This window comes from Entelurus aequoreus, linkage group LG12 (assembly GCF_033978785.1).
Source record: "Entelurus aequoreus isolate RoL-2023_Sb linkage group LG12, RoL_Eaeq_v1.1, whole genome shotgun sequence".
Taxonomy (NCBI): Eukaryota; Metazoa; Chordata; class Actinopteri; order Syngnathiformes; family Syngnathidae; genus Entelurus; species Entelurus aequoreus.
In genome coordinates this window covers 70,339,401-70,355,965 of record NC_084742.1, presented here as the reverse complement: position 1 = coordinate 70,355,965, position 16,565 = coordinate 70,339,401, and the positions used below count along the sequence as shown (strand labels likewise).

At 36.2% G+C, this 16,565-nt stretch overlaps 1 protein-coding gene across 3 annotated transcripts in view; it reads left to right on the top strand.

The window, feature by feature from the left end:
* Nucleotides 1-542: 542 nt before the first annotated feature.
* The window catches only part of gsap (gamma-secretase activating protein), a 72,383-nt gene continuing 56,360 nt past the window's right edge, over nt 543-16,565 (top strand). For all 3 annotated transcript variants that reach the window (XM_062066582.1, XM_062066583.1, XM_062066581.1), the window contains exons 1-15: nt 543-804; nt 1,263-1,333; nt 4,345-4,401; nt 4,474-4,543; nt 4,609-4,656; nt 4,729-4,817; nt 4,898-4,967; nt 5,043-5,092; nt 9,001-9,111; nt 9,198-9,254; nt 9,375-9,421; nt 11,212-11,291; nt 11,639-11,716; nt 13,950-14,018; nt 14,086-14,178. In XM_062066582.1, coding sequence (XP_061922566.1) covers nt 717-804; nt 1,263-1,333; nt 4,345-4,401; nt 4,474-4,543; nt 4,609-4,656; nt 4,729-4,817; nt 4,898-4,967; nt 5,043-5,092; nt 9,001-9,111; nt 9,198-9,254; nt 9,375-9,421; nt 11,212-11,291; nt 11,639-11,716; nt 13,950-14,018; nt 14,086-14,178 — 1,078 coding nt within the window. In that variant the 5' untranslated portion in view covers nt 543-716. The remainder of the gene's footprint in view (nt 805-1,262; nt 1,334-4,344; nt 4,402-4,473; nt 4,544-4,608; nt 4,657-4,728; nt 4,818-4,897; nt 4,968-5,042; nt 5,093-9,000; nt 9,112-9,197; nt 9,255-9,374; nt 9,422-11,211; nt 11,292-11,638; nt 11,717-13,949; nt 14,019-14,085; nt 14,179-16,565) is intronic.

The window sequence follows — 16,565 nt, the reverse complement described above, 5'->3', positions numbered from 1 at the left end:
TTGTAGAGGACGTTGAAGGCAGTGCCTTTAAGGCACGCCCCCAATAATGTTGTCCGGGTGGAAATCGGGAGAAATTCGGGAGAATGGTTGCCCCGGGAGATTTTCGGGAGGGGCACTCCCGGGAAAATCGGGAGTGTTGGCAAGTATGAGTATTAGCGGTGAATGCGCTGTTACAGCTCTAATGTTAATTTGATATTGCCTCAAGGGCCAAATGAAATTACACGGCGGGCCAAATTTGGCCCGCGGGCCAGAGTTTGACACCCTTGCTCTACATGACGTAAATTGTTTAAAAAAAAATATGATTATGTTTGAAAAAACAATGTGTTGGTGTACCTAATGTTGTGTCCAGTGCGTCTATGCATGATAAATACATGTTGACACTCCATTGTGAAGTGTGCGCAGTGGATGGTGCGCAGCGGGGCGGTGAGAGATTCCAACCCGCTGGAGTGATGCTTCCCTCGGCCTATGACAGAACAACACGGGCATGGAGGGTGGAGACGTGACATTAAAAAAAAAAAAAAAAAGCTACAAAAAGTGATGACTGTTATTGTTGGGAGGGCAACGTTAACGCGCGTCTGCTGCCAATTCAACTAGGAAAGAGCTCAAGTCACGTGATGGCCAACCCGGAAATACAGCAACTGCACGCAAAAGGGCGACAGACGGCGAACTTTTTGAACTTTTAGAACAACAAAAAAAGTGTAATTTTATCAGTGCTTATGTTCAAACTGCAGCCAAAGTTGGACTTTCGCCGAGATGTGGAGGCTCACGTCCTCGGGAAGGAGGCGGCGGTGTGTGGGGTGAAAGGTGAGGCGTTCACGTGTCGTCGGTCAGCTGACCTCTCCTCGTCAAGTGGGCGATTTTTAAAGCAAAACCGATTCTACACAACAGCAAACTGTTTCGGCTTTTAACTTGTTTCTAAGCCATTTATTTATATTTCCGATTACACCGGTAGAAAAAAAAGGTTGATAGTGGAAGTTAACGTTCCCCAGGTGTCCTGAAAGCAGGCAATTATAAAACAACACTTTGCATTACTAAGTAAGAAATACATAAATATTGGAGTAAAACGGCAGCAAAGTAACCTTTGAGGCTGAGAGAAGGAATGTGTTTTATTGGCAATAACTGTTGATTGTTCTGCAATTATTGCACAGTGGGTGCTGTTAACCAGTTTATTTGTCATTTTCATATTCTTTTAAGCTGAAATGTGGATAAATATGAATGCTAAAGGATATTGTTTACAAGGCTTGTAATTATTGTGTGTGCAGACTACTGTGGTGCATTGGATATTTTAATCATCAACATTGAGCGTGATGGGGGAATCCTTTACTCCTGGAAGGTCAGTCCAAATTGCCACTGTTCATTTAAAAAAAAATTTTTTAAATTGTAATAATCATAGCTTTTTTTGATAATTAAAAAAAAATTATAAGTTTAATTTATTATATATTTTTATTTTAAATTTAATGAATTTATTGTATTAATGTGAGTGTGAATGGCCCTGCGATGAGGTGGCGACTAATTTATTATTGTGTTATTTTTTAAATAATTTTTTTATTTTTACTATCCGTCTATATTGTAATAATTACATTATCGTTACATATTATTTTTAATGATTAGTTTATTTCACTACCTATTGTTATTTCCCCAATCAATATGTTTTTTTCACAATTTTTATAGCACATCAAACACCAACAATACAAACAACCAATACAGAGAAACAAAAGACACATAGAAAAATAAATATGTTTATTGTAATCATAGTTTATTATAATAATATTATTATACTATATGTGCAATTATCAGTTTATTTTATAATATATTGTATAATACATTTATTTTGATAATTATTTATTATTATTATTATTAAATGTTTTTTTTCTTAAGCATGAGTTATCTTTTATCATCTATTTGAAATTTTAAGTTAGATGTTTTTAGGTAGTGTATTATTATGTTATTTTTTAATCATTTATTTATTTTTACTGTCTATTTTTATTAGTTTATGTTTAGTAAACATATTGTAATAATTATATTAATATTAGGGACAAGCGATAGAAAATGAATGGATGGTTGGATTATGTATTATTTTTTGATTATGAGTTAATTTCAATATCTATTGTTATTTTTTTTCTTATCAATGTTTTTTTACACAATTTTTCGAGCACATCAAACACTAACAACAATACAAATAACCAAAACAAAGAAAAAGAAACAAAAACACACAGAATAAATAAATGTATTATTATAGTTTATTATCATTATTATTATATTTGTAAATATCAGTTTATTTCATAATCTGTTGTTTAATACATTTATTTTGATAATTATTTATTATTATTATTATTAATAAATGTTTCCTAATCAAGAGTTTATTTCATTATCTATTTGAAAATTTGAAGTTGTAAGTTATATTTGTTGTAATAATTATAGCTAATGTTTTATGATGTTATTTTTTAATCATTTGTTTTTATTTTTACTAACTATTTTTATTAGTTTAAGTTTAGTCAACGTAATGTAATAATTATATTAATATTAGGGACAAGGGATGAAAAAAGAATGGATGGCTGGATTATGTATTATTTTTTGATTATGAGTTCATTTCAATATCTATTGTTATTTTTTCCCTATCAATGTTTTTTTACACACTTTTTCGAGCACATCAAACACTAACAACAATACAAATAACCAAAACAAAGAAAAAGAAACAAAAACACACAGAATAAATACATGTATTATTACAGTTTATTATCATTATTATTATATTTGTAAATAACAGTTTATTTCATAATCTATTGTTTAATACATTTATTCCCTATCAATGTTTTTTTACACCATTTTTGAGCACATCAAACACCAACAACAATACAAATAACCAAAACAAAGAGAGAAAAAAATACACTGAATAAATACATGTATTATTATAGTTTATTATCATTATTATTATATTTGTAAATATTAGTTTATGTCATTATTAGTATTTTATATTTGGTGAAATCTATGTAATAATTTTTAGGGATGTCCGATAATGGCTTTTTGCCGATATCCGATATTCCGATATTGTCCAACTCTTTAATTACCGATACCGATATCAACCAATACCGATATCAACCGATATATGCAGTCGTGGAATTAACACATTATTATGCCTAATTCAGACAACCAGGTATGGTGAAGATAAGGTCCTTTTTAAAAAAATTAGTAAAATAAGATAAATAAATTAAAAACATTTTCTTGAATAAAAAAGAAAGTACAACAATATAAAAACAGTTACATAGAAACTAGTAATGAATGAAAATGAGTAAAATTAAGTGTTAAAGGTTAGTACTATTAGTGGAGCAGCAGCACGCACAATCATGTGTGCTTACGGACTGTATCCCTTGCAGACTGTATTGATATATATTGATATATAATGTAGGAAGCAGAATATTAATAACAGAAAGAAACAACCCTTTTGTGTGAATGAGTGTAAATGGGGGAGGGAGGTTTTTTGGGTTGGTGCACTAATTGTAAGTGTATCTTGTGTTTTTTATGTGGATTTAATTAAAAAAAAAACAACCGATACCGATAATAAAAAAACCGATACCGATAATTTCCGATATTACATTTTAACGCATATATCGGCCGATATTATCGGACATCTCTAATAATTTTAGTTTTTCATATTTTTTGTATTTTTTTAATAATTAGGTTATCTATTGTTTAATACATTACTGTTGACAATTGCAGTTCATTTTATGATAACATTATTTTCTTATTTGTTTATTTGATCATCTATTGTTTAATACATTATTGTAATAATTGCAGTTTATGTTATTATTACTTTTTTTTTTTTTTTAATTATTTGTTTATTTTATTATCTATTGTTTAGTTTATTATGGGGTGGATAATCTTCCAAGTCAGTTTTCAGTTGTTTTTAGTGATAATTCACACATCGATGACCACATTATAATTGCTAAACAATTGAAAAAGAAAATTCCCCATGTGTGAAATTAAAAATCGCTATAAATCTGCGAGTTTTAACCCTTCACAAAGTGGAACGTTAACATTGCGTGTCATTGCTTTGTACTGTACGCCCGTGTGCGTGTGCGTGTGCGTGTATGTGTGTGCGTCGCTCATCAAATGAATCAAACTCTCCTTGTGATGATTTCACTTGGTATGGAACATTTTTCTGGAAACATATAAACCCTTGGTGAACAAAAAAAAAGTGTGCTGAAGCCACTCATGCATTTTTAATGACAGCCTTGACAAACTGCACAAATTTTGGCAAAGAGGAGAAAATATATCTCTACATTTTTACTGCTTTTTGCATATTTTCTCATGACGGGTTAACGAGAGTCTATATTCTCCTGAAAGGGGTCAACTGGGACCACCAGAGTTGGCAAGTATGACTCAGCCACCAAGCAGAATAAGGTATTGTATGGTAATGTGGCCTACATGTTGGTGCTGAGTTGTGTCATACCTTCTTTCCACTGGCTTATACAGCTCCTGTACAGCTTTGACAAGCCAGTGTGTGTCAGCAGCTGCTCCCTAAACAAGGAGGAGACGTTATTAGGTGAGGCGCTAACCAACTATTCCTTCACATTCAAGAGATTAGATTTGTATCAACCTGTCTTTCAGCTGTCAGTTTGGCACGGAACAACAGCGGCGAGGAGCCCCTCAAACCAAGTAATTCCCATAACCCCGCTTTTCACCTGCATGACTTGCATCATCGCTTTTTTTTTGTCCCGGTTGTTTCAGTGTCCAAGTGCCTGACGCTCCTGATTGAGATCCATCCCATCAACAACACCAAGGTGCTGAAGGCGGTGGACTGCAGGGTCAAAGTGCAGGTGCAGTTTTGCCGCATGTAAGCAAATCTCCAAAGTGCTTGACAGTTGAATAATACTTGGCTACTTTGGGGTTCTTTCAGTTCCTTCATCCGGGAACTGACCACAGATCAGTGCTGGAGAGCCACCTGCTGCTGCTGACTGAAGACGGATGTGAGTCCATTTTTTTAAAATCTTTTTGGGACAGTCTGTGGTTTATTCCGTCCTTTCCTTGCATGTGTGCTTCAGATGTGGACCAGTACCATGTTCTGATGACCAGACATGGAGGCTACAAAGTGGTACATTTGGACTGTATTGTATTATTTTTTGATTATGAGTTCATTTCAATATTTATTGTTATTTTTTCCCTATCAATGTTTTTTTTAAACAATTTTTTGAGCACATCAAACACCAACAACAATACAAATAACCAAAACAAATAAAATACAAAATACACTGAATAAATACATGTATTATTATTAGGGATGTAATGTAATAAATGCGTTAAAATGTAATATCGGAAATGATCGGTATCGTTTTTTTTATTATCTGTATCAGTTTTTTTTGTTTGTTTGTTTTTTTTTTAAAGTTTTTTTTTTAATTAAATCGACATAAAAAACACAAGATACACTTACAATTAGTGCACCAACCCAAAAAACCTCCCTCCCCCCATTTCTTTGTTATTAATATTCTGGTTCCTACATTATATATCAATATATATCAATACAGTCTGCAAGGGATACAGTCCGTAAGCACACATGATTGTGCGTGCTGCTGCTCCACTAATAGTACTAACCTTTAAAGGCCTACTGAAATGAATTTTTTTTATTTAAACGGGGATAGCAGATCTATTCTATGTGTCATACTTGATCATTTCGCGATATTGCCATATTTTTGCTGAAAGGATTTAGTATAGAACAACGACGATAAAGATTGCAACTTTTGGTATCTGATAAAAAAAAGGCTTGCACCTACCGGAAGTAGCGTGACGTAGTCAGTTGAACATATACGCAAAGTTCCCTATTGTTTACAATGATGGCCGCATGAAGTGAGAGAGATTCGGACCGAGAAAGCGACAATTTCCCCATTAATTTGAGCGAGGATGAAAGATTTGTGGATGAGTAAAGTGCAAGTGAAGGACTAGTGGGGAGTTGAAGCTATTCAGATAGGGAAGATGCTGTGAGAGCCGAGGGTGACCTGATATTCAGCTGGGAATGACTACAACAGTAAATAAACACAAGACATATATATACTCTATTAGCCACAACACAACCAGGCTTATATTTAATATGCCACAAATTAATCCTGCATAAAAACACCTGCGTGTTTGTTATGCTAGCTCCTAGCTCCTCTGCTAGCTCCTAGCTCCATAGAACACGCCAATACAATTCAAACACCTGATCAACACACACAATCACTCAGCCCAAAAGACCGTTTACCTAACCCAAGGTTCATAAAGCTTATATATTTTTAAAAAGTTACGTACGTGACGCGCACATACGGTCAAGTTATCGAATGTTTAGCAGCCAAGGCTGCATACTCACGGTACCTGATATTCAGCTGGGAATGACTACAACAGTAAATAAACACAAGACATATATATACTCTATTAGCCACAACACAACCAGGCTTATATTTAATATGCCACAAATTAATCCTGCATAATAACACCTGCGTGTTTGTTATGCTAGCTCCTAGCTCCTCTGCTAGCTCCTAGCTCCATAGAACACGCCAATACAATTCAAACACCTGATCAACACACACAATCACTCAGCCCAAAAGACCGTTCACCTAACCCAAGGTTCATAAAGCTTATATATTTTTAAAAAGTTAGTACGTGACGCGCACGTACGGTACGGTACGTGTTATGCTAGCTCCTAGCTCCTCTGCTAGCTCCTAGCTCCATAGAACACGCCAATACAATTCAAACACATGATCAACACACACAATCACTCAGCCCAAAAGACCGTTCACCTAACCCAAGGTTCATAAAGCTTATATATTTTAAAAAAGTTACGTACATACGCAAAAAAAAGCCAAAGCTGCATACTCACAGTAGCACGTCTGCGTCTTTGTCATCCAAATCAAAGTAATCCTGGTAAGAGTCTGTGTTGTCCCAGTTCTCTACAGGCGTCTGTGTATCCAAATCAAAAGTCCTCCTGGTTAGAGTCTCTGTTATCCGAGTTCTTCCATCTTGACTGCATCTTTCGGGAATGTAAACAAAGAAGCGCCGGCTGTGTACTGTTGTGGCTGACTACGTTCGAAAAATACGTCCATTTCGCACCGACAACTTTCTTCTTTGCTTGCTTGGCTTCCTTCTCCATAATGCAATGAACATGATTGAAACAGATTCACGAACACAGATGTCCAGAATACTGTGGAATTATGAAATGAAAACAGAGCATTTTCGTATCGGCTTCAATGTGGAAGGCATACCCGTGTTCGCCGGGCTACGTCACGCGCATACGTCATCCGCAGAGGCGTTTCGAACCGGAAGTTTAGCGGCAAATTTAAAATGTCACTTTATAAGTTAACCCGGCCGTATTGGCATGTGTTATAATGTTAAGATTTCATCATTGATATATAAACTATCAGACTGCGTGGTCGGTAGTAGTGGGTTTCAGTAGGCCTTTAACAGTTAATTTGACTCATTTTCATTAATTACTAGTTTCTATGTAACTGTTTTTATATTGTTTTACTTTCTTTTTTATTCAAGAAAATGTTTTCAATTTAGTCATCTTATTTTATTTTTTTAAAAGTACCTTATCTTCACCATACATGGTTGTCCAAATTAGACATAATAACGTGTTAATTCCACGACTGCATATATCGGTTGATATCGGTATCGGTTGATATCGGTATCGGTAATTAAAGAGTTGGACAATATCGGAATATCGGATATCGGCAAAAAGCCATTATCGGACATCCCTAATATTTACTCTTGAAACATATTTTAGAACTACTCCAGGAAATCATGTATCAAATAATATTGAAGGGGAATCAAACCATTAAGGACCAGTATGTTAACATAACACCAGAGTGGTTTAATTGAAAAAACTATAATAATAATAAAATAAGAATGAAAATTTCCATAAAATACATTTCAATAATGATACGGTTGTGATTATTTGTAGACCTGCATTTTTTTATTTTTTTTTTACAGACTCAGATATAAAACAAATTAAAAAAAAAAAAAAAAATGTCTGCTCCCCAAAACGGCTGTAAAATATATACATCTTTAGAACTACTTCAGAATAGATGAATATTCATATAAATATTTACACATCATCAGTAGTAAAATACCAGTATGTGTACATAATGCCATAGTGATGCAGAAAACAGTAGAAGTGGTGGCATTTTTTTGCATGCTTTTAACAGGGAAAAAGTAGCGCCATCTAGTGGATAAATCAAAACATTTGAACACCGGTACATTAGAATAACATGTTTAACATAAAAAAGATTGTATTAGTTTATTTAACATTTTTGAAAATATTTGAAAAAGAGATGGGTATATATATATATATATATATATATATATATATATATATATATATATATATATATATATATATATATATATATATATATATATATATATATATATATATATATATATATATATATATATATATATATATATATATATATATATATATATATATATATATATATTTATATATATTTATTTATATATGTATATATATATATTTATTTATTTATATATGTTTATTTATATATGTATATATATATTTATTTATTTATATATGTTTATTTATATATGTATATATATATTTATTTATTTATATATGTATGTATATATTTATTTATTTATATATATTTATTTATATATGTATATATTTATTTATATATGTATATATATATATATTTATATACATACATATATATGTATATACATACATGTATGTATACATGTAAATATATATATATGCATGTATGTGTGTATATAGATATATACATATACATATATGTGTATATATATATATATATATATGTATATATATATATGTATGTATATATATATATATATATATATATATATATATATATATATATATATATATATATATATATATATATATATATATATATATATATATATATATATATATATATATATATAGGGAACAGAATGGCAAAAGATGCAATGTATTGTACCTCTGCTGCTCCATATGTTTGTGTCAACCAGCTGATGGCCAATCCTGAGCGTCTGTCCAAAACAGCCGAGCGTCTTGCGGAGGACTTGTGCTGGGTCCAATGGGACGTTCACACGCAGAGACTCTACTATCTCACCCACGTGGTACAGCAGCACTCGTGTACTCTAATATATACAGCAGGTTCACATTATGTGCGCGCGGTGCAAATGCATGCGCATGTTTTCCACAGGACAAGTTCCTGCTGCGGTGTGTGCAGTTCTACGACAACCGCAACTGTGAAACCGTGGTAACCGCAAACCCTCTGCCCAAGCTAGATACAGTATTCCATATATTATATATACAGTAGATATGTACTCTACATGCATGTTTATCAGTGGTTTACCTTTTACGTGTTGCAATCCAACAGCTGGAGCTTCCATTAGAGCTGCATGCCCATCCCTTCACCACCATCAAGTAAGGTCTCAGCCACTACTGCAATGTACAAACCCCAAAACCAGTGAAGTTGGCACGTTGTGTAAATGGTAAATAAAAACAGAATGCAATGATTTGCAAATCCTTTTCACCTTATATTCAATTGAATAGACGGCAAAGACAAGATATTTAATGTTCACACTGGAAAACTTTATTTGATGCCTGCGACATGTTTCAAAGAAGTTGAGGAATGCTCATCAAACACTTATTTGGAACATCCCACAGGTGGACAGGCTAATTGGGAACAGGTGGGTGCCATGATTGGGTGTAAAAGCATCTTCCATGAAATGCTCAGTCATTCACAAACAAGGATGGGGCGAGGGTCACCACTTTGTCAACAAATGTGTGAGCAAATTGTGTAAAAACAACATTTCTCTACCAGCTATTGCAAGGAATTGAGGGATTTCACCATCTACGCTCCGTAATACCACCAAAAGGTTCAGAGAATCTGGAGAAATCACTGCACGTAAGCAGCCAAGCTGAAAACCAACAATGAATGCCCGTGACCTTCGATCCGTCACTGCATCAAAAACCGACATCAGTGTGTAAAGGATATCGCCACATGATAGGAACACTTCAGAAAACCACTCTCAGTACCTACAGTTCGTCGCTACATCTGTAAGTGCAAGTTAAAACTCTACTATGCAAAGCGAAAGCCATTTGTCAACAACACCCAGAAACGCCGTCGGCTTCGCCGGGCCCGAGCTCATCTAAGATGGACTGACGCAAAGTGGAAAAGTGTTCTGGGGTCTGACGAGTCCACATTTCAAATTGTTTTTGGGAACCGTGGACGTCGTGTCTTCCGGAACAAAGAGGAAAAGAACCATCCGGATTGTTATAGGCGCAAAGTGTAAAAGCCAGCATGTGTGATGGTATGGGGGTGTATTAGTGCCCAAGACATGGGTAACTTACACATCTGTGAAGGCGCCATTAATGCTGAAAGGTACATACAGCTTTTGGAGCAACATATGTTGCCATCCAAGCAACGTTATCATGGACGCCCCTGCTTATTTCAGCAAGATAATGCTGAAATAATTCATAGTAAAAGAGTGCGGGTACTAGACTGGCTTGCCTGTAGTCCAGACCTGTCTTCCATTGAAAATGTGTGGCGCATGACTTACTTAGGCCTTAGTATTCCCTGAGGAACATAGGCCGCCGACGAAAGCCTTCCATCCATTCCGGTCTTGTGCCCTTCGGTCGAGTTGTTGCCATGACAGCCCCTCAGCCCTCATCTCCTGTTCCGTGCTTCCGTGGCGCATCATGAAGCCTAAAATACTACAACGGAGCCCCCCGGACTGTTGAACAACTTAAGCTGTACATCAAGCAAGAATGGGAAAGAATTCCACCTGAGAAGCTTCAAAAGTTGGTCTCCTCAGTTCCCAAACCTTTACTGAGTGTTGTTAAAAGGAAAGGCCATGTAACACAGTGGTAAAAATGCCCCTTGTGGCAACTTTTTTGCAATGTGTTGCTGCAATTAAATTCTAAGTTAATGATTATTTGCCAAAAAAAAAAAAAAGTTTCTCAGTTGGAACATTAAACATCTTGTCCTTGCAGTCTATTCAATTGAATATCATTTGAAAAGGATTTGCTAATCATTGTTTTTATTTAAGATTTACACAACGTGCCAACTTCACTGCTTTTGCGTTTTGTATACAAACAAATGGTTGCATTTTGCAGTATTTTCCCTGAGATGGCCACGCAAGTGTAAACATAAGCACACACAGCATTATGAAAGCCCGGTGTACCTGTGAGCGTGTCAATGTGTCCCGCAGGTTCGTCAACCTTGGTTTTGACCACTTTTACGTGGAGAGGCCAGAGCGAGTCCAGATGGAAGTATTCACAAACAGAATAGGTGACGTTTGCATTGAGAAGAAAACACATCAGTAAAAATGACTAAACGTAGTAAACCACATGACTAATGCTAATGTATATGTTCCTTTTTCTCTCTTTGGGGAACAAGAACGTAAGTCTCTCCCCTCCGGCAGTCCACATAAATATTTAATAAGCACCATTTGATTAAAAGTTGATTGATTTTTTTCCTGTTGCCCTGCTGACCAATGCATATTTAATTACAAGATCATGATTTTCAATGACGCATTTTGTAAGGAAAACCATTTCCACATTGATGCTAATGCGCAATGTTATTATTATTACATTTATGAATGAAATTGTCTTATGTTTTTTTTTGTTTTTTTTTAGGAAGCATGTGCGTGTGCTACAGCCGGCCTTCTTGCGACAAACCGGAGCTGATCTACACGGTGGTTTTAGTGCACAAAGGTGTGTGCACTGCAAAAACTGAAATCTAAGTAATATGAAATATCTCAACTAAGGGTGATATTTGCTTATTTTCTGTCTGATAAGATAATTCTTCTCACTAAGCAGATTTTATATTAGAGTGTTTTTTTTACTTGTTTTAGGGGTTTTGGTCCTAAATGATCTCAGTAAGATATTACAGCTTGTTGCTGAGATTTTATGACTTAAATTGAGTAAAACGTGCTTGAAACTAGAATATCAACTGTTGCAAAGCTGTGTCATCAACACTCACAAGTATAAAACTACTTTTTTAAAGTAATCATTTCTTAATTCAAGCATGAAAAAAAAATTGTGATGCCGAGCGCATATCATTATGTCAAGATAATGGCACTAGCATTTACTTAATTTAAGAATATTTTTCAACATATTGATATCTCGTTTTCCTCCAAGGGAATCTAAGTTACTGTGGATGACATATATGCTGAGTAAGAAGGACCATCATGACAGAATTGGAATATTTTCTAGTTTATTCCAAAGCTTTGGGAGACCAACTTAATGAATACATTCGTATCAACTGCTCTAGTTGATCTGGCATTAAAAAAGAAAAAGGGTCTACTTCTTGAATCCGCAAACAGCCCCCACCCTCTCCAGAAAGGAATACAGGCTCATTGTTCTACTACAGATAAGATATAAGGGAGTACTCCAACTCCCACATTCCAAGTCTTCAAGGTAACACACACAGTTTACTTGCGGACATAAAATTCAAAAATAGAAAGAGTACAAATGGAAAAACACTAGCTGCTTCAAACATGACTATGAATCATGAAATAACTCTTAAATATATATATATGCATTCTCCACAATCCCCCTTCAGATCTTCTCTAAAAGATCTCTCCTACTAGAGCAACACTTCTAAAGCACACCCTACATTAAAGTAGGTGCTGTTTGGGTTTTCAAGCAAGCTAGCAATAAACAATCAAACCATAGTTACATGGGAAAGGGATGGAGGGAGTCAACGTCAATGTCGTCATATATATATGTATATATATATACTTTATATATATATATGTCAAGAAAAGTGCACTTGTTATTAGTGAGAATATACTTGTTTTAAGGTATTTTTGGGTTCATTGAGGTTAGCTAATTAGGGACCGCAATGTCCCTTTGGGACAGAGGACCCTATTGTAATTGTAAGGTTTTATTCATTATTATTATTCCGCCGCCTCTTTGAGCTGTAATTTGACCCCCTTAACATGCTTCAAAACTCACCATATTTGACACACACATCAGGACTGGCGAAAATTGCCATCTAATAAAATAACCAAACCCCAAAACTCAAAATTGCGCTCTTGTGCCCCCTAGGAAGAAAACTGCCTGTAACTCCCACTAGGAATGTCGGAGAGACATGAAACAAAAACCTCTATGTAGGTCTGGCTTAGACCTAGATTTCATACATTGACATCCGTCAGCAAAAATCAACAGGAAGTTGGCAATTCCCCCTTCAAAACAAATGTTTACTAAAAACAGTCCTTTTGCCTCTTTGAGCTGTAATTTGACCCCCTTAACATGCCTCAAAACTCACCAAATTGGACACACACATCAGGATTGGCAAAAATTGCGATCTAATCAAAAAACCAAACCCCAAAACTCAAAATTGCGCTCTAGCGCCCCCTAGGAAGAAAACACAGACACAACTGCTCCTAGGAAGAAAACAGACAAAACTGCCTGTAACTCCCAGTAGGAATGTCGTAGAGACATGAAACAAAAACCTATATGTAGGTCTCACTTAGACCTACATTTCATATACTGACAACCCCCAGCAAAAATCAACAGGAAGTTTGCAATTCTCCCTTCAAAATAAAAGTTGGGTCAAAACAGTCACCTTTTTTTAAACCTTATCTCCTCTGAGCGCGTTTGTCGTGTCGGCTTCAAACTAGCACAGGAGAGAGATTGAACCCTTCTGATTAAAAGTTGATGAAAGAGTTTTAATTACTGCTCCGGTTTGTATTTTATGAGCCGTCAAAGTCGGTCCCGTCCATCGCTGCTTGCAGCTTTAATTTTACTTCTTTTGGAAAGTCTTGACAAGCCGAATTTTCTTGTTGTATTGGCAGATAATTTTGCTTAGTTCAAATAAAATACCCCTCATTTTTGTAATTTTTTTTTCTTGTTTTTGAACACTGACTTTTTGCAGTGTGTGGCGTGTGTGTGTGTGTTACCTGCTGTCACACAGCTGTGTAATCACGTTGTCCTCTTTCAGACTGCAGCAAGACTTTCCGGATTACTCTGGGCGACACCACCCGGCGACATCCGCTCTTCATCCCCATAGGTGGCACACCCGTGAAGTCATTCCTGAAATGAAAAACAAGAGTATGTGTCATTATTCTCCCATGCAGGCTACTACATGGTGGTGTATCTGCACGCCTGCTTCCTGCACTGCATCAACACCAGGCAGCAGGAGATGCTCTGCCACTCCCTATTCCTGTCTGGTAAGAGAAAGCCTTCGACAAATGTCTTAGCACTTTTCCTCTCAATAATCATCGAGTAGATTTTGCACGTTTTTTTTTGGAATTTTGCACAACATTCACAATCCTTATGTGAGACTTGTGATATGAACTTGAAGTGCCATCCCATGGAATTGTCCAAAATGTTTTGGTATCCTGGAGCATTTCACTGGAACTAAAGGGCCAAGCCCAACTCCTGAAAAGCCAACCCCACGCCATAATTCCTCCTCCACCAAATTTCACACTCGGCACAATGCAGTCCGAAATGTGCCGTTCTCCTGGCAACCTCCAAACCCAGACTGGTCCATCAGATTGCCAGATGGAAAAGTGTGATTCATCAGTCCAGAGAAGGCGTCTCCACTGCTCTAGAGTCCAGTGGTGATGTGCTTCACACCAGTGGTGCCCAACCTTTTTGTAGCTGGGGACCAGTCAACGCTTGAAAATTTGTCCCACGGACTAGGGGGGGGGGATTTTTTTTTCTTTTTTCTTTCCATAAAGAAATACAATCATGTGTGCTTACGGACTGTATCCCTGCAGACTGTATTGATATATATTGATATATAATGTATATATTGTGTTTTTTATGTTGATTTAATTTATTTTTATTTATTTATTTTTTTTTAAAATTACATTTCTTGCGCGGCCCCAGGCCCGGCCCTAACCAATCTGGCGCCCTAGGCAAGATTTTAGGTGGCGCCCCCCCCCCACATCAGCAGTGAAGTGTATATACTCACAAGAAACCGAATAGCTTTGTCTTTGACCTTTTTTTTTTACTTAAAGAAAGCAAATTAACAATCAGAATAGTTAACAAGATAAAAAAAATATGGATAAAAAAATGAATACAAAAAATGAATATATGAAATACAATATTTTTTACATACATAAACACAAAATAAAACGTGTCAACAAGTTGCATAAAATAAATTAAAAATACAACATAAATAAGGCACTGCACAAAACAAGATATCAAACCAGTATGAATTTAACAACTATATTACAAAAAAGGGGGATCCTACAGAGTTCTCTATTTGTGCTTTTTAATATTGCATTAACTAGAATGACTTACAAATGACTGTACACCAGGGAGTACTGTAATTACCTAACGTTACATTATTATTTTCCATAACAATTTAGCCCCCTCCACAATATTAACCCGACGTTAAAACAGAACTAGCTATTTATTGATTAGCAATTGCCGAATCATATAACATTAGCTTAATGCTAAAAATACAGGTTATTATCACATTCTGTAACAGACAAATAATTTCATGTAGGCTAACGTTACCTACCTGCTACCTCTGTCTTTTTCTCGTTTCTCCTCTTCTTTTCTCTTTTTTCTTCCCTGAGCACCTGACAGTTTTGGCCGTTTTGACATCTTGAGTTGATTTTTTTTATGTGGTGACGTCCAAAAAGAGTCATGATACGGGAAGGGAGGGGGCGCACCGTGCCGGGGGAGGGAGGGCGTAATGTTGTAACAAATAATATTTCAATTAAATAGGCTTTACTTTGCATTTTAATTAACGTGGGATTATTTTATGTATTTAGAAATAATAGTACCAACTTTTTTTTGTCTTTTTTTTTTTCCCCCTCCATTTGTGGCACTGGCGTGGCGCCCCCTGATGGACGGCGCCCTTAGCATTTGCCTATACGGCCTATGCCACGGGCCGGCCTATGCCACGGGCCGGCCCTGCGCGGCCCGGTACCAATCGGTCCGCGGACCGGTGGTTGGGGACCACTGCTTTACACCACTGCATCCCACGTTTGCATTGGACTTGGTGATGTATGGCTTAGATGCATCTGCCCGGCCATGGAAACCCATTCCATGAAGCTCTCTGCGTACTGTACATGGGCTAATTAAGTTAAAGTTAAGTTAAAGTACCAATGATTGTCACACACACACACACACACACACTAGGTGTGGTGAAATTTGTCCTCTGCATTTGACCCATCCCCTTGTTCACCCCCTGGGAGGTGAGGGGAGCAGTGAGCAGCAGCGGTGCCGCGCCCGGGAATAATTTTTGGTGATTTAACCCCCAATTACAACCCTTGATGCCGAGTGCCAAGCAGCGAAGTCATGGGTCCCATTTTTTTGGTCTTTGGTATGACTCGGCCGGGGTTTGAACTCACAACCTACCCATCTCAGGGCGGACACTCTAACCACTAGGCCACTGAGTACGTTAATTGGAAGGTCACATGAAGTTTGGAGCTCTGTAGCAACTGACTGTGCAGAAAGTTTTCACAATATACACTTCAGCATCCGCTGACCCCTTTCTGTCAGTTTACGTGGTCTACCACTTGGTGGCTGAGTTGCTGTTGTTCCCAAAAATCTTCACTTTTCTTATAATACAGTTGACTTTGGAATATTTAGGAGC